At 44.0% G+C, this 24,545-nt stretch overlaps 1 protein-coding gene across 4 annotated transcripts in view; it reads right to left on the reverse strand.

The window, feature by feature from the left end:
• Positions 1-24,545, reverse strand: part of rbfox3a (RNA binding fox-1 homolog 3a) — a 518,942-nt gene that overhangs the window by 178,641 nt on the left and 315,756 nt on the right. For 3 of the 4 annotated variants that reach the window (XM_085171379.1, XM_085171377.1, XM_085171380.1), the window contains exon 4: positions 20,543-20,664. In XM_085171379.1, the coding sequence (XP_085027505.1) occupies positions 20,543-20,664 (122 nt within the window). Of the gene's footprint in view, positions 1-11,228; positions 12,869-20,542; positions 20,665-24,545 lie in introns of those variants that run through there. The other variant, XM_085171381.1, reaches the window with a different exon arrangement.

Raw genomic sequence — 24,545 nt, forward strand, 5'->3', positions numbered from 1 at the left:
CAGCGCGTCTGCAGCATGTCTGCAGCGCCTCTACAGCGCGTCTACAGCATCTCTGCAGCTTGTCTACAGCGCGTCTGCAGCTTGTCTACAGTGTGTCTACAGCGCATCTGCAGCGCCTCTACAGTGTGTCTACAGCGCGTCTGCAGCGCGTCTACAGATTGTCTATTGCGCCTCTACAGCGCCTCTACAGCGCCTCTACAGCGCCTCTACAGCGCGTCTACAGCGCGTCTACAGCGCGTCTGCAGCGCCTCTACAGCGTGTCTACAGCGTGTCTACAGCGTGTCTGCAGCGTGTCTACAGCGCGTCTGCAGCGTGTCTGCAGCGCCTCTACAGTGCGTCTGCAGCGCCTCTACAGTGTGTTTACAGCGCGTCTACAGCGTGTCTATAGTGCCTCTACAGCGTGTCTACAGCGTGTCTGCAGCGCCTCTACAGCGTGTCTACAGCATCTCTGCAGCTTGTCTACAGCGCGTCTACAGCGTGTCTGCAGTGCCTCTACAGCGCGTCTGCAGCATCTCTGCAGCTTGTCTACAGCGCGTCTACAGCGTGTCTACAGTGTGTCTACAGTGTGTCTACAGCGCGTCTGTAGCACCTCTACAGTGTGTCTACAGCGCGTCTACAGATTGTCTACAGCGCGTCTGCAGCGCCTCTACAGCGTGTCTACAGCGTGTCTACAGCGCGTCTGCAGCGCGTCTGCAGCGCCTCTACAGCGCGTCTGCAGCGCGTCTGCAGCGCGTCTGCAGCGCCTCTACAGCGCGTCTACAGCATCTCTGCAGCTTGTCTACAGCGCGTCTAAAGCGCGTCTACAGCGCGTCTACAGCGCGTCTACCGCGTGTCTACCGCGTGTCTACCGCGTGTCTACAGCTCGTCTGCAGCGCCTCTACAGCGCGTCTACAGCATCTCTGCAGCTTGTCTACAGCGCGTCTACAGCGCGTCTACAGCGCGTCTACAGCGTGTCTACAGCGTGTGGGGTTTTGCAGAATTTTGCACTAATTTACATCAACATACAGGAAACTGGTGAAGGATAATAGGATAATGTGGTTGGTTTCACATTAGTCATTAATGACACACAGTGTCTTTATCTTGTCGTGTGGTGTCGTGTTTGGCTCACAGTGTTGGTGCAGTCTAAAAAACATAATAATGATTCATTTTCTCCCGAGTAAATGTCACGTTTCCCCGCTAGCCCCTGTCTGTGATTATTACTTACTTGACTTTTCCTTGAAAGCCAATTACCACAGCTGATATTAATTCTGCTGTAATTACACATGAGGAGAAATGTAATGTAACTGACTTCCCACTGGAATTAAATCAATGTTAAATTTGGTAATTAGGTCATAGTTTTGACTAAAATGTCCTCACTGAATGAATATAGTGAGCATTATTAGCAGCAAGGAGATACCTGCATAATCACTATCTAACAACACAGCCAATTAACAAATATGTGTTTAAAGGTGGGAAACATCACCTGCAGCTGACATCACAACCTGTAAAAATACCACAGTTCTCTCCCACAGATGTCATTCTCATTGTCGAGTTTTCAGTGGAAGAAATGTTTCATGTGTCCCACTCTGAGCTGACAGCAAGTTTCCTTAAACAGCCTTATAAACACTCCTGCTGCATAAACAGTTTCACCATCATTCACATGCAAATGTTCACCATCATTAACTGGTAAGAGTTAGATTCACAGAGGAGATGGAAGATAGCCCCATCAAAGAGCTGGTGGGTACATGTGCCAGTATCGCCACATAAGCACTGATATAACAGGAGAAGAATGCAAAACCCAAACTTTCACAGTTTCAAACATCTCCATCTGTATCTGTGTGTCTCGGAGCTTCTGTGTGATTAAAACCCACACGACCTCCGACCCAGCTGTGGCCTCTGTGGTGCAGCCGAAGAGCCTCAAAGACTGCGTCACGTCACAAAGAAATGTCAGAATCACAGGTGAGCATAACAGGAGACACCTTCCACCATCTAACAGTGCTGTGCAGCTCAGGTAATAAAGAAACTGATGTCACTGCTAGTCAAAGCTTTGGTCATCATGTAACTGTCCTGTTACAATTTAGGGGAACCTTCAGTCAGCTGAGACTGACGACACTTCATCCACTGAAAATATTTTGAGTATTGATGAGCACGAATCAAGACACCACAGGTTTCTATTATCATTTACAAAACGTCCATATTGTGAACATGTATATTTAAAAGTAATATTTCCAAAGCACTTAGAGTTTCTCTAAAACCATCTGGAGCAGTACATTCATTCACCTCTGGACCAAAGTCCAACAATGTGAGTGAGTGTGAGTGTGTGTGTGTGTGTGTGTGTGTGTGTGTGAGTGTGTGTGTGCGAGTGTGTGTGTGTGTGTGTGTGTGTGTGTGTGTGTGTGTGTGTGTGTGAGTGTGTGTGTGCGAGTGTGTGAGTGTGTGAGTGTGAGTGTGTGTGTGAGTGTGTGAGTGTGAGTGTGTGTGTGAGTGTGTGTGTGAGTGTGTGAGTGTGTGAGTGTGAGTGTGTGTGTGTGTGTGTGTGTGTGTGTGTGAGTGTGTGAGTGTGTGTGTGTGTGAGTGTGTGTGAGTGTGTGTGTGTGTGTGTGTGTGTGAGTGTGTGTGTGCGAGTGTGTGACTGTGAGTGTGTGTGTGCGAGTGTGTGAGTGTGTGAGTGTGTGAGTGTGAGTGTGTGAGTGTGTGTGTGTGTGAGTGTGTGTGTGTGTGTGTGTGTGCATGTGTGTGTGTGCGTGTGAGTGTGTGTTAATAGATGACCACTATCAGGTTGTTTCTATATTTTCTGATTCTAAAATAAAAGATTTCATTAAAATGTGTTTGTTATGTGTCAGCTGTGTCTGACTGCTACATTATCTTAGTTCATGTCATTTGAAATATTCCAGCGTTTCCGTGTGTGAGAATCACGGTGTGATGAGCTCGATTAGGCTGAGAGTCCAAGAGAAACATGAACGAGAACAAACATCTGTTTTCCAAAGTGAAAAAACACAATCACACACAAAGGTTTCAGTGCGGCTGGTTTTGGTCCCGGGCTTCATCTCGGCTTGTCCACAGAGACACCAGCGATGCAGGATATCTAAATATAGTTTGTGAAACTGCTTCCAGCTTGCGGTTTATTGCAGCATGCTATGGTCTGAGTGACTAAGCTCAATTCACCTTGTTCTGTTCACTCACGCCCAGACACTGTGTGTCCACTGATCCTGCTCCTTTGCAGCCTCGCACATCTCAAGTCCAAATACAGGATGTGGACCCCACGGCCGACCTCGTGCTGGCTGCTGGAGAGGGAGAGACGGCTGGGGGTGGAGAGGTGGTGGCAGAGTATTGATCGATAGCTAACTTTATCGCCTTCAAGCTCCAAGCTCTCGTCTGCTACAACCTCTGTGCTTCTGCTGCTGCAAAGGAGGAAGAGATGTGTGCAATAGGAAAAAGAGAGACTATGTCAACGGTGAGTCCAGTCTCAGCTGACGAATGACACCTCGTGTCAAATCACAGATAAGACTCAAGCATCCCAGCACTGTGTGAAAAACATTCATGAGCTGGACCGTCGAGCTCTGAGGAGTCACACACACACGCACACACGCACACACACACACACACACACACACACACACACACACACACACACACACACACACACACTCACACACACACACACACACACACACACTCACACACACACACACACGCACACACACACTCACACACACACACACACACACACACACACACACACACACACACGCACACACACACATCCCATCAAAGAGGAGCTTATAAAGAAGGAAGAAGAATATTTAGTGTACAACAAGTCAAGTGGCTTTATTGTCGTTCCAACCCTGTGCAGGGGTTCAGTGACACGAGACAACCTTCCTCCCCACATGACTCCACCTCTGCTGTTTGTGCTGCACACGGTGTTGGACACGGTGTTGGACACGGCGTTGGACACGGCGTTGGACACGGTGTTGGACACGGCGTTGGACACGGTGTTGGACACGGTGTTGGACACGGTGCAGGACACGGTGTTGGACACGGTGTTGGACACGGTGCAGGACGTCTGAACACAGGTTCTGGATGCAGTCTAAGCTCAGTTTACTCAGATCAGGGGAGAGGGAAACGTTGCTGACACTTTCATGATAGCAAAGGGATACACTGACCTTTGCCCTGTGGCTGCGGTGGGAACACCTAACTCTCCTGCCTCCTTTGCTTCTGTAACACTGCGTTCTGTTAAACCAGGGCTAACATCACTGACATCCTCCTGTACTCAGAGAAACATCCTAGATTGTTCTGTTTAATCTCCTTATTCGTGAGGAGATCACTGTGAATACAAGAAGAAGCAACGAGCCAAGCACCTGGCTGTGCTGCTGTAGTGTGATATGGGGACTTCAGGAGGAAGATATGTACACCAGCTGCTGGAGAGCTGACCGATACTAAGAGATACTGTCAACTGGAACATATATAAATAAATGAATCACTTGCATGATTTCTTCATTCCTATCAGAAGAACGTTTGAACATTTATTCAAACTCTCTTCTGATAGGAACATTCATCTTCCTGCTTCAGCCTGTTTGAAGTTTTTCATTGTCAAACAGGAGAGAATAACATCATATTATTTGTGTATCACTGTTGTTGTGTATACTGTGCATCACTAACAGTGAGTAGTACTTCTAGTACAGTGGCTTTAACATGATTGTTTATTTTGTAGCTCCGTTTACACATCTTTGATGTTTCCTCATTTCCACACGAAGCTGAAGCTGTGATTGAAACGTTTCAGACAGACGCCATGTGTTAGCTTCCTGACAGGTAGCATGTTAGCTTCCTGACAGGTAGCATGTTAGCTTCCTGACAGGTAGCATGTTAGCTTCCTGACAGGTAGCATGTTAGCCCAACTGCTGAGGTTTTCCACGCTGGGCCAGGACGGTCTGGAAGCTTTTCTCCCTTTATAAATCACTTTATTGTTATCTAATGTTACCAATAGTTTGATGATCTGAAACATTTAAGAGACAAATATGCAGAAAAAACATCTCGGGGTCAAAAGCTTCTTCCTAACAGCAGAGCGCTCTGTGTGTCAGCAGTGAGCAGCAGATATTTGAAGATCAGACGTCTTGACAGAGAATAACGATGGATGAAGGTGATAGAGGCACACAGGTGATCAGAACTCTTCATGGGAATCATTGTTACGGCCCCTGGCCTCATGTGGGCCCGCCTTCCTGTATGGAAATTCAAGCATGCCAGGACTCACAGGTGAAGTGATTTGCAGCAAAAACAGAAAAAGATATTGAGACAAACAAAAAGTGATGACACGAAAGAAACGTGTTAGACTGAGTGTCACTGAACATCTGGAACAGCTGCTGTAGACAGCAGTGTTGCACCTTCCTCAGTCTGGCTGCAGCACAGCAGAGCTGCACAACAAACTTTTTTAATATTCTTTAGTGAAAATCAAAAACAAAGCAAAAGAAAACACACAAAGCTGAATCACTGACACCGTCTGTACTTCAGATGTGATGGCAGAGTTGGGTTTGTGTCCTCTGCTTCCTCGGACATATCAGGTCGGCTAAATGAGAAAATGTGTCCGTGGTGGCGAAAACAGCTTTACAGCGTTTTTGTATGTGACACCACAGAGCAGAAAACTTTAAGCAACAATGTTACTACAATGTTACTGCCTGTGCTTCTGTAATATTATTCATCCTTTTAACGAAATCTGGTAAAAAACGTGTTTGCCACACATGTGATGTACGAGTGAATAAATCTGTTTACATATTCATATTACAGCATCATCCACCTCTTTAGAAAGACACAACTGTGAAGAGCAGACACACTGTGAAGACACTACAGAGTGGACACGTGTGGTTATTACACAGATGATGGTCAGTGCCTTGTGGCCACAGAGACTTTCAAACAGAGACACACACACACACACACAGACACACAGACACACACACAGACACATACACACACTTCAGCCCTTCTAACAATCCAGGACAACTGCACTATGTCCATGTACTCATGGCTGTGAACAGTGGAGCCCACTGCGGTGTAATGTTAGTTGTGGAGATGACGCTTATGAAGCATGTTTGTAAAGGATTAGAGGAGGGAGCACACGGGAGAAGATGCTCACCAAATGGTATTATAATAAAGTATTGTGTGTGTGTGTGTGTGTGTGTGTGTGTGTGTGTGTGTGTGTGTGTGTGTGTGTGTGTGTGTGTGTGTGTGTGTGTGTGTGTGTGTTCATCTTGCTAATACTGCCTGCACTCCTTTGTGTCACCCCAGAAAAGCTGGAAGAAGTGATGGTGAGAGGAGGCCTGTGCTGCCCATATGGAGAAGATATTTATATCTTATAAAGTTTGTATCTGTCTGTGTGAAACTTGTATGAAAAACTTACAAGAGTGAAAACAGATATAAGATCCCTTGAAAATTATAAATGAAACTTGTATGTTTTGGATACTTCCTAAAACAGTATATGACAGTAATGAGAAAGTGGCCACTTTCATGAGTGAATCATATCAGCCTGATATATGATTCACTATATGAAGTAGGCCACATCTGCTGCAAGTCTTTTATAAGTTTTTACTATTTCTTTTCCATATGGAATTACATAACTGTACATTACTTTCAGGCCTCTGTCACACAGGTCTACAGACCAGCTGGTGACCTCTTGGTGACCTCCTGCTGTAACCAGGAAGCACTAAAGACTATAACTGAAACCTGCATGGTCACTGCCTCTGCATAAAGGACTCACTAAAGACACTTCACCATCTCACAAAACCAGTTTGTTTATTAATAATAAACACAGTATTCCTCAATCTTACTCAGTCCATGTTTTCCAATCACTGAATGTTAGCATCAATCACACCTCAGTGCAGCCGGTCACTTTTGTACACCACCACATGTATTTGCACACATACAACACTGGGCTGCCATCACTGAGTGTCCCCCTCTGTGGAGTCCCCCAGGGCTCCGTCCTTGCACACCTTTTATTGTCTTTATATATGTGACCTGTTTTCAGTGACTCTTCGAACTATGCAAACGATGCACAGCTGTAGTTTTCTGTTCAAGGAAAACAACCTGAACAGCCATTACGAACTGGATGTATTCAGATTTTACAGCACAACCTTACACCCTAAAGCCATCGTGCTGATGAGGTTATAGCAACTACATTTGTAACAGCCTAACAGGTCAGCTGTGGTTTGTTTTAAGCTCATTTCTATAGGTTCTTTTCCCCTTTGTCTCTCATTGATTTGGACCACAGTTGATCTCTATTTGTGCAAAATGAAAGTGACCGTGTGGATGATTATGTATGTTGGAACATGTACACTTATCTTTAATGTGCAGCTTTTATTTAAACTATGTGGCACTTTGTAAAAAGTCTATTCATGATCATGGTGTTAACAACAATCAGCAATTAGCTGGTTAAGGTTAAGGTTTCAGGGCTGTATCTTAAACACGAGCCAGCAGAACAACGAGAGGTTTTCACAAATGCTGCTGAAAGCAAAAAGAAGTGAAAGAAGGAGGAATTTATTTAATCGATGCTTCTTAGGAGAAAAAAGGAAACTTTTTAAAAACTATCCATTTTGTGCTGCTGTCTGTGATTTATAGTAACTTTGACTGAGTGAAAATCAGAAATAATAGCTTTAAGGAAGGTTACAGGTCATTTTTGTGGCTCCTTAAACACAACCTGTTCTAAAGCCTCTCTAAAGTATAACAGTGGTCAGCCTGACACACAGTCTTATATAAAACACTGATGTAAAGTGGACTACACTTTCATCAGTGTTTCTCAAAGTCAGTGTGAAGCATTTCAAAAACACTCTGCGGGAGGCCCTCTGTCACACGTCTTTAATACATAAACCGCAGTCAAAATGAATGGAAACATTGGAAAGCTGCTGAAGAACAAAATAATAATCATATAGAAATTACAATATTTAAAGTTCAGTATAAAATTACTATATGTGGTACATAATGGGATATTATGCAAACCCACATATAATATTACTTATAAATGGTCATAGACAGTGCATGCAGGTTCAGTCGTTTACTGCCAGCTGTGCACATGTCACCGCTGCTCTCACATTGAGCTGCTCTCAGAAAACGCCCATCAGCGTGTTTCTGTGCTGTAGCTCGCTCTTTACTCTTCGCCTCATAAACAAAGTGAAGGTGCAGAACAGAGTAGACTCCTGCTCTCTCTCAAATAAAGCATGAATTAACCCTGCAGAGTAGAAGTGGATCTAAGCCCGGCTCAAAGGAAATGTACAGCGCAGGATTGGACCGCGCTTTGTCCCAAACGCCTTCGACCCACAGCTAAAGAGAAAGGGATCAAAGTGGGGACGAGCAGCAGAAGACGAGTTTAAAGATCTCAGGTCCTCATTTCACTGTGTAGCACTCCAGCAGGCTTCCCATGCAGCGCGCTGCTCGGCACACTCAATTATTTATTAGCTTACAGACGCACTGAGAGCAGTGAAGGGAGGAGGCAGCTGCACATCTCCCCTCTGCTTTAGACTGTTGCTCTCATCTTTCCATCCTCTGCTCTTCAAAAGTCACTATCCCTCCATCTGCATCGTTCTATGTAAAACATGAATAATTAACACTAATGAACCAGTGGTGCAAGCAAGAAGCCGAAGCAGTCTGGTCATTACCTTCGTCTTTCTTTCCCTTCTAGGTCTCTAATAAGCACCTGGCTGCTGACTGACCCTCCAGCTGCTCCGTTTCTCTTTTCCATGAACCTTTTCATCAGTTCTGGATACTTGCTTTGTTTCCACTCTTCCAGCCTCTGATCGTTTCTCACATCCCTCACACCGGAGGTCTTTGTTCCCGCCTATACTCTCTGGAGGGACAGATGGAGGAACTCTGTTGCTGTTGTCATACTGGCATCAAGAAGATCAGTGCAACCTCAGCACTGCGAGTGTGTGTGTGTGTGAAACTACTGCAGTGTAGCTGGTTTAGAATATATTGTATTCAAAGTTGTTTAATGACACACTCGCAGCCATCGTTTGGTAAGCAGGTGTGCAGACAGCCTGCAGATCTGTGCACCACACATCATCAGTGATGACACTTTTGTGCATGTATGTGTCCACATGTGTAGCATGTTTGTGTCTGAGAGCAACAGGAGGAGAGTTGGTAGGCAGAGAGGATAAAGAGGAATAGCTGACGTCGACTGGACTGGTTGCTACACAGGCCCCACCCACAACGCCTTTGCTTCATGTGTTCACACAGTCTCCACTTTTCTGTGGCTCAGCAGAGAGAGGACAGACGGAGACAAAGACCAACAATAAAGACAGCATCACATCAGCACACCTCTGTCATGCGGCTCTCTCACTTTATATCTTGTTAGATGGAAACAGTTTGCAGCTGATCGCAGCTTGTTTCAAATCACAACTCTTAAAATAATGACTTTGTAACAAACCCAGTAGTTTCACACTAAACTGAGCCTGAGGGGGAGGGACGTCTAATGTTGAGTTTAAAGTTAAACCTCAAAAAATGCTTTAGAGGAACTCGTGTACATGTATTGGATCAATACGAGGCTCGTTTTTAAAATATACACGCCAACCATCAAACCAATCAGATGATCGAGCCGCTGGTTCTCCCAGAGCCTCCTGTAGGTCTGCAGTGCAACGAGCTTCTTCAGGCGAAGGGTAGTACCCGCTGCACTGCTGTGCTTCCAGCTCCGTCTGTCAATAAAAAGTCGGCTTTACACACTTTCAGCCAAAACTCCTCGACCTCCTGTATGGGCCCAGCTCCCATGACAGGCACTGCGCAAACACAGACTCACACTCATACAGTGTGATGGAGCAGCTTATCCACATAATGTTTAACCCAGATAATGGCACATAGCTGAAGCATGCCTCCAGATGAATAACACAGGTGCACTTTGAAATATTCTCAGTATGGCTTTCTGCGCACATTTTTTATGAAATAACAGAAAAGGGTAAACAGACTGCAAAGTCAAGCAGGTGATCATTAGCCTGGGAGGAACATTCTTGTACCTGCCTACATTAATTGCTTTCCAACTCACTGGTGACTCTGCAGTGTTTGGTTGGCTTTCATCACGCAGCATGAAGGTTGTAGGTTTGAACCTCTGTGTGGGATTCATACAGTGTTAGTGTTACAGTGTTACAGTGCTACAGTGTTACAGAGTTACAGTGCTACAGTGTTACAGAGTTACAGTGCTACAGTGTTACAGTGCTACAGTGCTACAGTGTTACAGAGTTACAGTGCTACAGTGTTACAGAGTTACAGTGCTACAGTGTTACAGTGCTACAGTGTTACAGTGTTACAGTGTTACAGTGCTACAGTGTTACAGTGCTACAGTGCTACAGTGTTACAGTGTTACAGTGCTACAGTGTTACAGTGCTACAGTGTTACAGTGCTACAGTGCTACAGTGTTACAGTGCTACAGTGCTACAGTGTTACAGTGTTACAGTGCTACAGTGTTACAGTGCTACAGTGTTACAGTGTTACAGTGCTACAGTGCTACAGTGTTACAGTGCTACAGTGCTACAGTGTTACAGTGCTACAGTGTTACAGTGCTACAGTGTTACAGTGCTACAGTGCTACAGTGTTACAGTGCTACAGTGCTACAGTGTTACAGTGTTACAGTGCTACAGTGTTACAGTGCTACAGTGTTACAGTGCTACAGTGCTACAGTGTTACAGTGCTACAGTGCTACAGTGTTACAGTGTTACAGTGCTACAGTGAACTAAAGGAAATAAGGAAAGCTGAGATGAGAGGCACAGTCTGTAAACTGTAACCAATGAAAGAAGAATGCAGTTTTTTTGCACTCATGTCATGTAATGTTGTCATTGTTTATTTTTAATTTGCTTGTTGATTTTGTCCTGAAGTTACAAACTAACAGCAACAAATCAAAGTAAACCCTCACAGTTTGGGGACAAGTCTCCTCTGACAGACTCAAACTGTGAATCCAGCCTGGCAGCAGTAATAACAATAGTTGTGATTGGTCCTGCTCATCATATCAGTGATGCAGTAATCCACTACTGTGTACTCACAGAGTAGACCTACTAATTCACCTCAAAGCAGATGTATACATGAAGAGCAACACTGTAACCTCACTGCTAGTAACTGCAAAGCTTCATATTGTCTCTGACGGCCAAAAACACATCAGCTCTCACACACACCCAGAAACTCAACGCCACACGTTTTATGTCAGCACGAAAATGATTCTTTGTGTGTGTGGTGTGTGTGTGGGGTCCCTCAGTAATGCTCAGGAGCCCTCACAGGGCCTCAGTACTCACCCAGAAATACATCATCATCTTCGCTGAGAGGGGATGAGAGAGGTTAGAAGATGAAGATGCAAGGAAACCAGAGAGACCCGCGCTCTTCCTCTTTTTCTCTCTGTGTCCTGTGTGTTCGAGTGTTTTCAGTGTCTGCGCTGCTCTTCTTCGTCACTCAGTTTGTTTTTGCTGTTTGCTAAGTGTTCGCTGACGGCCTCTGTGTTTGCAGCAGTTATAAAATCCTTTTCATGTGTTCCTCTGGCCCTGAACACAGTGGGTCTTCCTCTCTCTTGCTGCCTCTTTTTGCTTCTTAAAATTGCTGCAGAGCTTCTCAGTCTGCTTCTCCTCCCCCTGAACCTTTCCAAAAGTCCCCCTTTGCTTCTTTGCCGTAGGGAGAAGGAAAGAGAGAAATAGTGCTGAGAAGGAGAGAGTACTGTGAGACGCCGTTACTCTACACTCTGTTATTTATTCTTCCTTTCACTTCTTTTCCGCCTGCCTCTTCTTCCTCTCCTTGTCCAACTTGAGCTTTCACTCAGTGCTCAGCTCTTCCTGCCTCCATCTTTCCCTGCGTTTCGCCGATGTTAACTATCCTCGTGTTCCTCTTACACACAGTCAAACCTGCCTCCTCTCAGTCTGAGCGCACGCTCGCCTCTTTTCTTCAAATGTCATTCCCAGTAGTTCCAGCTCAGCAGCTCTGCTCTAAGGGAACACCAGTCTGAGAGCCACTTTCTTTAACAGCGCTGGCGGGTGAAAAGCACTGGAACGAGTCGGGCTGGGAAAACCTGGAAGTCACCACGCTGTACAGCAGCGCAGAAGCTTTCAAGCTGGGAGGAAAAAAGGAAGAGAGAAAGAAGGAGAGCGGCTAAGAGGAGGGAGAAAGAGATGAACTGTGAAGGGACGCTGCTGTGGCAGATACACGCTGGGAGGTGGTGGATGGCGAGAGGCTGCGTGGAAGTTGTGGGATAGCCGACGGACGTGGCGGAGCACAAATGACAAGGAAAGATGAGATTAGAAAGAGAGAAAAGGCAAAGATGCAAAGAGCTGTGAGGGAGGAAGACGGAGCAGCTTGGCAGCTTTTCCCTTTACGCGAAAGAGCCAAAGATAGCAGCTGGTTTTATTAAGGAGCACCGGGGAGGAAGAGGACGGGAGGTTCATCCATGATGTGTGTGGGGGGTCAGAGGCAAGACAGCCGCCACACAAGCTTAGAAGAACCAGCATGAAGTGGAGCTGCTTCCTCTGCTTGTTGTTCTGTTGTTGCTTCTGTTTTTAGCGCTAACACGCTAACATGCATCTGTGAATAGATGTGTGTGTGTGTGCGTGTGTGTGTGTGTGTGTGTGTGTGTGTGTGTGTGTGTGTGCACTTGCTGGCTTGGCTGAGCTGGGATTACTGCAGGCTGCATGCTGAAGCCGGGTGTTGCTGGATGTTTGCACCTTTGTAAAATCAGCTCATGTCACACACACCTGTGTCAGAATAATGCTGACTTTGCATCTGTATCATTCTGATATGTATGTGTGTGTGTGTGTGTGTGTGTGTGTGTGTGTGTGTTAGACTGGGAAAGACAGGCAGAGCAGCAGAGAGTGTGTGAGGGTGGGCGGGGCTAGATGTTGTAGCCTGCCTCAGCACATTTCCCCCACCAACTTTCCCCAGCCTCCCCCCTCCTCCCCCCACCACCACCAGTAAAGTCAATACACTTCTGAGGAAAGCACCATTTTAACCAGCTACTGCCTGCAATGCTGCACTGCACACACGGCGAGCACCGGAAAGCTTTCCTCCAGGCACACTGAGCGGGCTTCAGCCCGACGTCCCCTCAGCACAAAGTGTGTGTGATGTGTGACTGCGTCACTGTGCTAACAGCACAGGTAATATTCACAGCGCCCTGCCTCCTGCACCTCTCTGCACTGTGACTGAACTCAAACTGCACCTCACACTTCCAGACTGAGAAACAGGAAAAAGGCTGCTTACGAATGATCCTCCTGTTATTCCGACATTCACTAAGATAGACGTTACTGCAGCTTTGCAACAATATGTTATATGGATGTTTGAAAATGAACAAAGACGAGTTTTGTATCAGAAAATGAAACATTTCAATAATTTAAATCACAAATTCAGAAGTAAATGCAGGTGTGTGGGTTCAGCGCCCCGTACAGTTATTAGCAATCACACAAAGCGATGATGTCTGAATGCTGGTCTGTACAGAGCAGGGGTCTCAAACTGACATGAGGGACACTTTAGTGTTCAAGTAGTACAAAACAGACAAGAAAACTCCCACAAATATTTCTGAAAACGTTGTGTTTGTTTTCTAAAATTTCAAATACTTTATAACAAGACAAAACGACAAACATGAACGCAGATTTGATCTGGATCTCCTCTCTGTCTGTCACACACGTGGCAGCACTGCTGCTGTCATTGTGTTTGTATTTAACAACATACAAATGCACACGTTCGCACAAATGCACACACACGTTCGGTCCATATTCTTTATGAAGGACTTTCAGCGTCGCTTTGCTTCCCATGTTTTTTTTACCCAGCCAAATTGTCCAAATCCTTTAATTATCAATCAAACGTTCCCACATTTAAAAATAAGACATTTCTATATTTACAGTAAATAAACGAGTGCTTCACCTCAACCGTCCATGAAGTCTTTATGATGAAAGTGCTGAGATGTATCATATGAGTGTACTTATACTCACACATAAAAAGCTATTTGTCCTAATACTTTGCTTTAAATGAGGCTGTTTGCACATCTGTACACGCGACAGCTGTGTCAGTGCAAACTGACTGACAGCCACGACGCCGGCGGCCTTCTTTTGTTTTTCGCCAGTAATACCATTCAAAAAACATCTTCCATTAACATTCTTCCTACTTGCCATACTTGAGATGCTGGATTTTAGAAAGTCTATTTCCTGCTGGGACAGTGTGCAGGAACATCTCTGCTGCATATGGATTAGACGTCCCCCATTCCTGCTGGGAGACACTGCTGACAGTGTTCGAGAACAGCAGGGATGAGGTCCTGTGGGATTCTGAGCTCCAGACAGACGAGCACCTGCTGGCCAACCAAGCAGATACAGAGGTGTTTGACAAGAAAGTCTGCAGAGTACCAGAGAAGCACAACTCAGAGTAGAGCTGGTTAAGGTGGTTGTGTTAATATCAAAGTTTGTATTTAGGAAGTCCGTGAAATGTTCGACGGATATGAAAGCAGTTTGACTCAACACAGAGGTCATCCAGGCGACTCTGGACGATGGGGTGAGTAACCACGACCACCTCTGCACCACATCAGTCTAACATCTGTTTCAGCTCAGCTCAACATGCTTTTCATGTGTTGGTTAACGTCTCAACTCTGGGGATGAATTTCTTGTCTTAATCTGTATTTGTGACTGATTTCAAAAACGGGAGATTTCAAATATAATCATATGAAACAGATGTTTTTGCTCACAGTCAATAACATGATGTTATTATAAAATGTATAATAGAATTTGTTTTTATTGAAACAGTAAGACATTTGAAGTCAAACGAGTGTGTGAGACTGTAATCCAGGAGCCTCCTCGTCCTGCTCGGAGTTCCAGTTTCAGGCTGCCTGCAGGCGTCTGTCTAACCCTCAGACTGACGTGTTGCCAGCTGCACACACACAGGTATCTTTTACCTGGAAGAACTCAGCAGGTGACTTTGGCTCCACTACTGTTTGCTCTTTTTTCTGACTCTGACTGTGAATGCTGTCACAGCATTACATTAGTAAGAACGCTGTAGATTCTGTTTCTTTGAGGTTATTTAATAGGTGAAAAATAATGTTGTACTAATAAATATACACTGGTTACTGTGTAACCACATTTTCCAACAAACTGATGTGTTCTCAAAAACTTCCATCAAAAACACAGAGGAGCTGGCCGAGGTCTGTGGAAGCTACCATGCTGCATCACCATCCTGAATATAGTGGCCAGTCTTCTTCACCAAAGAAGGGAAACTGCAGTGGTCACAACATGACCAGCGTGTGGGTAAAGTGACGTCCTCTTCCTTCTCATCTCTGACTCAGGTCTCTGACACACAAAAACCTGCATAAACATGATCGCGGTTACTTCTCGTCAGCAGATTAGACGTGGGAAGCTTGGCCTCCTGACTCAAGGAGCTGTCAGGAGCTAAACATTATTTAAGCTAACGTTAGGCTTAAGTGGCCTGTGTTGTATTTGCACATCACATGAGAGTTTCTTAGCTAAGACTACAACATTTATTTGAATTCAAATTTTAGGATCAGACATTCCTGAATAATCAGTGGAATGATGCTAAATTCCACAGATTATTCAGGAACTTAACTTCAGATTGGAGTTCTTATGTTGTCATCTTTTGCAGTAGTGATGGGATTTTCGGCTCCCAAACGGCTCTTCAGGTTGTTTTGTTGCTTTAATTCATTTATTATTAACAACAATATAAAATTATGAACAAAAGGAATTACTAATGTAAAAGAAAGTGGTTTTATTTATATATGTTTACATATAAATATATACGGTGGCCCGTAGAGACAAAACACGTACAAACTCCAAAACACATTTCTAGCGTTAACTGAACTTCCAAAACAGCTTCCTAGATCACTGAAATTACACAGTTGAAAGCATGTGTGTATGGTTTGTGTATTTATACACAAGCACTCATATATATTCAAATAATTTCAAAGAAATGTTCATTTACCTGTTACTACCACACACCAAATCCGGTCGTTGGTACTTGCTGGCCTGTTTAGCCACGAGGTAACAAAAGCTCAACACTGCCCCCTAGCATCCTGGAGCACTTCTGTTGTGTTTTTACATGTTTTGGAGTTTTTACATGTTTTGAAGTTTGTACGTGTTTTGTCTGTAGGGGCCACTGTAAATATACTTTTATTTATTCACTCCACATAAAATGTAATAAATAAATCACATGATACAAAAACCAACTATTCACATTTCAACTTTTAACTATTTAAATTTTCAGCTTTTTCCTTTTAAACAAATTTAAAGTGAAACAACACAAAACACTGCAAACCACAACACAATTAAATATAAATTAAAATATGAAAACAAGAAGAAGATGCATATTCTCTGTCATATGGACCTGCATGAATAAACTTTCTGAATCCTTTATCATCTGCAACTGAAAATAGTTGTGGATGATTACTATACCTTTCTAATGTGACGTTGTTGTCCCTGGCTCTCTCTCTCTCCCTCCCGCTCTGTTCCTGTGCTACTGAGTGTAACTACCGCCCCCCCCCCCCCCCTCCTCCCAGCGCAAAGCACAAGGCTCGCGTGCTGAGTGAAGCGGAAAAAAGTGCGAGAGAGAGAGTGAGAGGGTGAGAGAAAGAAAAAAAACACGGCGGCTCGCGTCATTCACGTCAAAGAGTCGGCTCTAAGAGCCGTTTCGTTCGCGACCGACACATCACTAGTTTGCAGGAACTCTTGTAGAATGAGAATGCTATGTGACAGAACTATTGAGACAATGTGGGCCAGGATTATGTGGCATTATTGGTGTTACACCTGTTGGATTTAGTTACAAAAACAATCATGTGGTACCTGTGCTCAGTGTGAGCACGTTCATCGACAAGGTAAAGTTGTTTATCTAAAATGCTAATGCCGCTCAGCTAACACTTATTTTTACTGATTTTCTTATAAATAAAACCATGTTACAAGTTTTCTAGTTTTCAGCTTTTAAACAGCAACATTTGGAACGTGTTCAATAAACCGTAAATTATCCAGCTACAAATTTCTACTCGTGTACTATTAGATGAGATGAGCAGCATCTCCACAGGGTTTCCCATACAGGTCTCAGCAACACTGTTAAACCTTTACCACTATATGCTCATTATGGAGCAACAGAGATAACAGAAAGACTAGCAACAACACACAGGTATGTATGATAACTAAAGCTTTCAATAAGGACTTGAAAGAGAAAGCTTACAAAGATTCTCTTCTGTTATTGATAATACAGCATATTACTGTTATGTTCCCTTAAAAGGTCCACAGGATGAGGGAAAGTAATGTGAGGTGTCTGGGTTGAACAAAGGAGATGGGGGCAAAATGGTGAAATTCAAAAAGGGTGGTATGAATAAAACTATAGATTAAAAACAGTTTAAAATAAAATTATTTTTCTTTAACAAAATGCACAAACATGCAAGGTTAAGGTCAACGATTTCACTCTGCTGTTATCAGAACAAGCTAACAGACATGCTAAAGAGCATGGCTGCGGCACTTCTTTGGACTGGTTGGCTGTCAAACTTTGCCGTGCTGATAAGACCTTAACTGACCTCACCCAACAGGGTGTCCCAAAGCTGACCAGTGGATGGGAGAGTGCCAGGCAGCATTTGTCCAAGTTAAGAGATCTCTGTGGGGAACCCCTGCTCCACACTCCTGACTTTCCCTCCCTTTCTTCCTGCAGAGACCTGGGGGCCGTTTTGTCCAAGCCTGTAAGAGGGGGTCAACTGCCCCATTGTGTACTTCAGCCGGAAGATGTCAGACCAGGAGACACGATATAGCACAGTGGAAAAACTGTGTTTGGCAATCCGATGGGCGTTCGACTCCCTTTGTTCTTACTTCCTGGGATGCCCATTCACCCTCTGTTAGGATCATGCAGTGGCTCCAATGCACAAAAAATACAATTCAACTCAGTTCAGTTTAAGGTAACACTAACCCATGAATACATTTACTTACATGCATTTAGCAGGCAACAAGTCAGGTTTTTGCAGGAAACAATGAAACAAGTACACTGTTAGTAACATGTACTTTCTGGAATGCGACCATAATATGGAGACCGCTGCAAGTCCCGCAAAACTATGAAACAATTACATTGTAGCACCGTGAGGCACAAGCAGCCTGTAATTTTGTGCACCAAGTGAGGTTTTTGCACGAAACAATAATTGCGCTGTTAGACCACAATTCAATTCAATTTTATTTATACAGCGCCAAATCTCAACAACAGTCACCTCAAGGCGCTTTATATTGTAAGGTAGACCCTACAATCATATGACCCCCTATGAGCAGCACTTTGGTGACAGTGGGAAGGAAAAACTCCCTTAAAACATCTGCACAAAGAGCAGGAAAGTGCAGGAGGGACAGGTGAAGAGGCCATGCTGCTAGCGAATCTATCTGTCTATGAAGCCAGATAACACACACCAATGAGTTAAACTGCAGGAATGTCTTAAAGACATAAAGACTTGGATGGCCACTAACTTTCTGCTTCTTAACTCAGATAAAACTGAGGTCATTGTACTCGGCGCTGAAAAGCTTAGAAATATGGTATCTAACCAGATTCTTACTCTGGATGGCATTACCTTGGCCTCCAGTAACACTGTGAGGAACCTTGGAGTCATTTTTGACCAGGACATGTCCTTCAACGCACATATTAAACAAATATGTAAGACTGCTGTTTCAGAGCAGATTTCTCCTGTTTTGGCTTCCTGTTAAATCCAGAATTCAAAATCCTGCTCCTCACATACAAGGTCTTAAATCAGGCTTTGCCAACTCCAGGGCTCGAGGGCTGGTGTCCTGCAGGTTTTAGATCTCACCCTGGGAGAACACACCTGAATCAAAGGATTAGTTCATTACCAGGCCTCTGGAGAACTTCAAGACATGTTGAGGAGGTGATTTAGCCGTTTAAATCATCTGTGTTGGATCAAGGACACATCTAAAATCTGCAGGACACCGGCCCTCGAGGCCTGGAGTTTGATGCCTGTGTCTTAAATAATCAGGCCCCATCTTATCTTAATGACCTTGTAGTACCATATCACCCTATTAGAGCACTTGGCTCTCGCTCTGCAGGCCTACTTGTTGTTCCTAGAGTATTTAAAAGTAGAATGGGAGGCAGAGCCTTCAGTTTTCAGGCCCCTCTTCTGTGGAACCAGCTTCCAGTTTGGATTCAGGAGACAGACACTATCTCTACTTTCAAGATTAGGCTTCAAACTTTCCTTTTTGCTAAAGCATATAGTTAGGGCTGGACCAGGTGACCCTGAATCCTCCCTTAGTTATGCTGCAATAGATGTAGGCTGCCGGGGATTCCCATGATGCATTGAGTTTTTCCTTTCCAGTCACCTTTCTCACTCACTATGTATTAACAGACCTCTCTGTATTGAATCATATCTGTTATTAACCTCTGTCTCTCTTCCACAGCATGTCTTTATCCTGTCTTCCTTCTCTCACCCCAACCAATCACAGCAGATGGCCCCGCCCCTCCCTGAGCCTGGTTCTGCTGGAGGTTTCTTCCTGTTAAAAGGGAGTTTTTCCTTCCCACTGTCGCCAAAGTGCTGCTCATAGGGGGTCATATGATTGTTGGGTTTTTCTCTGTAGCTATTATTGTAGGATCTACTGTACAACATAAAGCGCCTTGAGGCGACTGCTGTTGTGATTTGGCGCTATATAAATAAAACTGAACTGAGTCGGCTACAAGCTAAGGTAAGCTAGTGAATCCATAAGAACACAGTAAATGAAATGAAACGTGTGACATGCTGGCAACAAACAACAACAAATAACTCTCAATCATGTTCTAACTATATCATGTACAGATGGTTACTATGTACAAAAAAATACACCAAGATATATTTATTTTTTATATGTACATAAAGAGCAGCAGGAGTGATAATAATGCACATGTGGGTGTTATAAGGTTTGACTGCTGTCAGGATGAAGGGCCTACGATAGTCCTGCACTGTGGCTTTAGCAGTCGACGGCTGAAGGAGCTGCTCAGGGCCTCCACACACTCATGCAGGGGGTGAGGGTGGTGCCTATAATGGACATTAGCTTGGCTAACATCCTCCTCTCACCCACCTTCTCTTTAGCATCTAGGGGACGGGCCAGGACAGAGCTGGCCCTCTTTACCCGTCTGTTAAGTCATTTCCTGCCCTTGTGCTGCCACCTCCCCAGCACACAAGTGCAAAAGCCGTCTCTACGACATAAAAGGTCCTCAGTAATTTCCCACACACCTCCAAAAGACCGTGAGCTGTGTAGCAGGTGGAGCTGACTTCAGACAACAAATTAATAAACAAGCTCAATCCAAAGAAAAGCTCCCAAAGGCCATGGAGCGCCACACAGGCTCATCAAATGTCAACAACAACGGATTGTGTGTGTGTGTGTGTGTGTGTGTGTGTGTATATGTGTGTGTGTGTGTGTGTGTGTGTGTGTGTGTGTGTGTGTGCGTGTGTGTGTGTGTGTATGTGTGTGTGTGTGTGTGTGTGTGTGTGTGTAATTATGTTAGAGGTTTTACAGCTGCTATGTGGTGAGTACATTTCGACACCTGGACTTCAAGCACAGATTCAAATAAGCAGGAACAGCTCACAGTAAACAGGAAGAAGAAAAAGATTAAACAGGAAGTGAAAAAAACTGACCAGTCTGGTGATGACGGGAAGCCCAAAGTGCCACAAGTGCTCGTTGAGTAGATCGCTGTACACCACGTTACCAAACAAAGCAATGGTTCCTGGTTTGCACAGACCACTTCCTGGCTTGGTTTCTGCAAAAGTGAAAGTCATTTCTTCTTATTCACGACATAAAGTCACTGATAACAATAATACTTCATGTGTTTCAAACAGTAAGATGCTCGTAATAAAACAATCCCCTCTACTCCTCCTTTACATCAGTCAGATCCAGCTCCTCCCCTCTTGGACAACATGTGCCCATGCCATGTAACATGTGACATACTGTTATTTTAAAGCATTTACAAACAAACTGTGTAAACAAACAAACAAACAGAGCCAGAACAATAGTGTCTGCTAAACGCCAGGTTAGTCACAAACAGTACTTTTGTTCTTCACGTCCCTTGGACTGGATTTACTTTGCGTCACTGACACCTGGATGTCTCCTGGTGAGTCCAGCCTTAGTCCGCGGGTCGTGGTGGAGGTCAAGCCTCTGAACTCTGCCCGTAAACAATCGTCGCCTCCCGTCTCTTTCTGCTGCTTTGAATGAAACCTTTTCAAGTCACTCTCCTGCGCTGCTTTGTGTGATAGTTCACCAACATTTAATAGGGACTTTTTAACTGACTTCTGTCTCTCGGGTGAAATTATGGTTAAATTGTTGGGACTTTAATATCCATGTTAGTTTGAAGCCACTGGTGAAGGAGATATAGTGGACTCTTAATCTATTTCAATCTGTAAGTGGTCCCACTCAGGAACGTGGGCCCACTCTGGATCCTGTTTCAGCTTCTGGTTTATCTGATGTCAGTGTGAAAATTGGTGATGCAGAGTTTTCAGATCTGTCGCCTTTGAACTGGGAGCGTGGAACTAATAAAAGCACCTGACTGGAGGAGAGTTCGAGTGGGAGGTGCAGGCTAAGCAGTAACCTGAAGCCAAACCATGGAGAGCTTTAAGAGCAAATAATAAAACCTTTGAAAAGAGTACGAAGAATCACCACATGAGCTACAGCTTGGGCATAAGTGGCACTATTTTTCTGAGACACAATGTTTCCTTTCATTGTTATGCAAACAACTTTCAAGTGTGTTTTCCACTGAAGCACTGGTGCATCCTCTGTCCAGCCTGTCCTTGACTGCATCATTGACGTCAGCAGATTGCACTAAATCGGTTGAAGTTTAATGAGAATAAGGCAGAAGTCATGTTGTTTATACCCAGTTGCACTAGCAGCCCCCCCTGCATCGAGCGTCCCTTTCTGGCTCCATATGAGAAATCCATTAACTTAGCTGTGAAACTGGATCCTTCTCTACAGTTTCATCCTCATGTGAGTCCTGTGGGAAAATCCTGCTTTTTCCAGTTGAAGCGTCAAAGTTCAAGCCTCCTCTGTCCCAACACAACATTGAAACATCACTTAGTGCTTCTTTTACCTTCTGCTCTGTGTTTGTCTTTTATATTTGCTATTGTTGTTTTTAAAGTGCTTTAGAAATAAAGTGGTAAATATGGTAAAAACATTCCTCTTTCATCGTTTTACACTCCAACTCCTTTACATCATAAATGTTGATCAAACTGTTTATCAGTGTTGGGTAAGTTACTTTAAATGAGTAACTTAGTTACATTACTAGTTACTTCTATCAAAAGTAACTCAGTTGCTTCAAGTTACTCGTTACTTTCAAAGTAACTAGTAACTAGGGAGAGTAACTTTGGTTTTACTCAGACTTCTCTTGTTAATGTGTTGCTTCCATAACTGGATACCCAGCACTGCCAGTCTTCTAGCTTGCTTACTTGCCACAGTGCTCTGTGCCACCTACCAATAGTAAGGAAAAGATAATGTGCATATTTCCACGAGAGAAATCCCACGCCTGGACCGTCGTTGACCGCTGCCATGATTCTAGCCTACATCACAGCGTCATGTGCGCTTTTTACATCCAACACAAAAACTGCAGTTGTGGTGCTTCGATTGTACTCAGAACTCGGAAATTCTGCCTTCTGAATAGGAAGATGTAGGTAACACCAGACTGCAGATGAGCTGCATGCAGGGCTGGACTGGAAAGAAACAGTTCATAAATTCAACTCATCCATGTCACCTAAAAGGTAAACCTGTTTCTCCATCACCTGTTCAGCTCTGATGATTCAGTAAGGACATCTCCTGGTTTCATCTTCATGTTTCCCTCTCACCACATGTCCAAACCATCATGACCAGCAGCTTTTTTGCAGCTGTGGCTCCAGCAAACATCAGCTGATACTAGAAACTAATATTAAATAAATTCTAACAACAGCTGATCAAGCTTAAACGTGCTGCTGTTGTTTAGCGTGACATCCGCTGGTTTCCTCTTTCTGGCGCAAAGTGATAAACAAACAAGAGAGCCGATCAGCTGATTATTGATCAGTTTTATGACTGAAGTAGAAACAGGAGAGAGAGAGGAGAGAATGAGAGAAGAAGAGGCAGCTGTGCAGCAAAGACACAGAATAAATCCAGCTTTGTGTCTTTTTCATTGTAGCTGAAGTTCGGGACAAACTGTTCCTTTTCACCTCAATACGAAACTCGTAATATTGTCTCTGAATACGAGACGATTCCATTTTTTAGGGGACGGTTGGCAACTCTACTAAATAACCTTATGAATAAAACAAAGTTCACTATCAGTAACTTCATAGCACCACCCAGCTGTACAGAAACTCCATCATGCTAGCTAGTACGCAGTACGAAAAAGTCAGCACAATGAAAATAAACTCCACCTAAACTTGGTTTATATCTGACCCAGACAGACTGCAGGTCATAACTTCTTACCTGAAGTTCAGTTCACTGCCTCGGGTCTCTTTTCCTCCTGCCTCCCCTTTCTCTCCTCCACCTGCTGCCTCCAACACTTGCTAATGTTACTGAATCTGTGGAAGCTCCACGATGCCGCCACACGAAGTAACGAGTAACGACCCTATCTAAATCCCAGTAACGAGTAACGTGTTCCTGGTTTTGGCATAATAACTAGTTACCGTGCTCGTTACCACAATAATAACGTAGTTACTGTAACGCGTTACTTAATTAGTCCCTACACTGTAGGGTTGCCAACTCCCTGAGGAATAAATAAGGGACACCTCGTGGCCAGGGCCGGGCGACCCAGTTGTCTTCACCCTTCCCAGTGTGGTGAATTTTTTAGCTCTTTTTTTGTGTGTGAAATTATTATTTTTTTAACCATTTGACTTGAATTTGATTTAAGTAGATGCGTATTCTTTGTGATATCAACACATGGGAAACAAAAATCATTTAGCCATTTACTTTTAGCTCAAAATGACAACATTTACACAATAAAACAGGTCTCTTTCTTAAACAGAAGCCTGTCATGCTTAACTTTTGAGAAAAAAAGTAAATCTTTCTTTAAAAGAACTCTGTCCTGCTTAACTTAAGATTATATAAATTAATAGAAAACAATAAAAAGAAAAACATTCTTGTAACAGTGCACATTTAGTGCATTTAGTGCAATTGGCTTCAGTAGAGGCATTATTTCAGCTTTTGCTCCCGTTTGTAAACCCACTTGTTCCCATGATTACCATGCAGTTGTTTATTACACAAAATAAATTATATTATCACACTTCTGGCCACAAAGCGCTGATATTCACTGCACATTCCCATTTTAACCTTAACCAGAGGGTTTAAAAACAAACAAACCAGTGTTTACCATATCTGCTTCTGCCGTGGCCTGGTGGACAAAAATTGGTTAAGGGTTCCCCGAGCTTTCACGCCCCTCGTGTTCTTCATGTGCTTCGTGTATAGGTGTTTTCCTTTTCCCATTCCTCCCTGTACTTTTGCAGCCTTTTTTTCTTTCTCTGAGATGAACAAACATTGCTGGTCTAATGCTGGGCTCACACTGTGCGATTTTTGGCCCATTTTGAGCCGATTTTTGAGTCGTGCGACCAATTTGGTGATCGGCCCGATTTTGGCCTTCATCGTGCATCGTGTAGTGTACGTGGGGTAACGAGAAGCGATTAACACCTCACG

This window comes from Neolamprologus multifasciatus, chromosome 8, assembly GCF_963576455.1.
Source record: "Neolamprologus multifasciatus chromosome 8, fNeoMul1.2, whole genome shotgun sequence".
In the NCBI taxonomy this organism is placed as follows: domain Eukaryota; kingdom Metazoa; phylum Chordata; class Actinopteri; order Cichliformes; family Cichlidae; genus Neolamprologus; species Neolamprologus multifasciatus.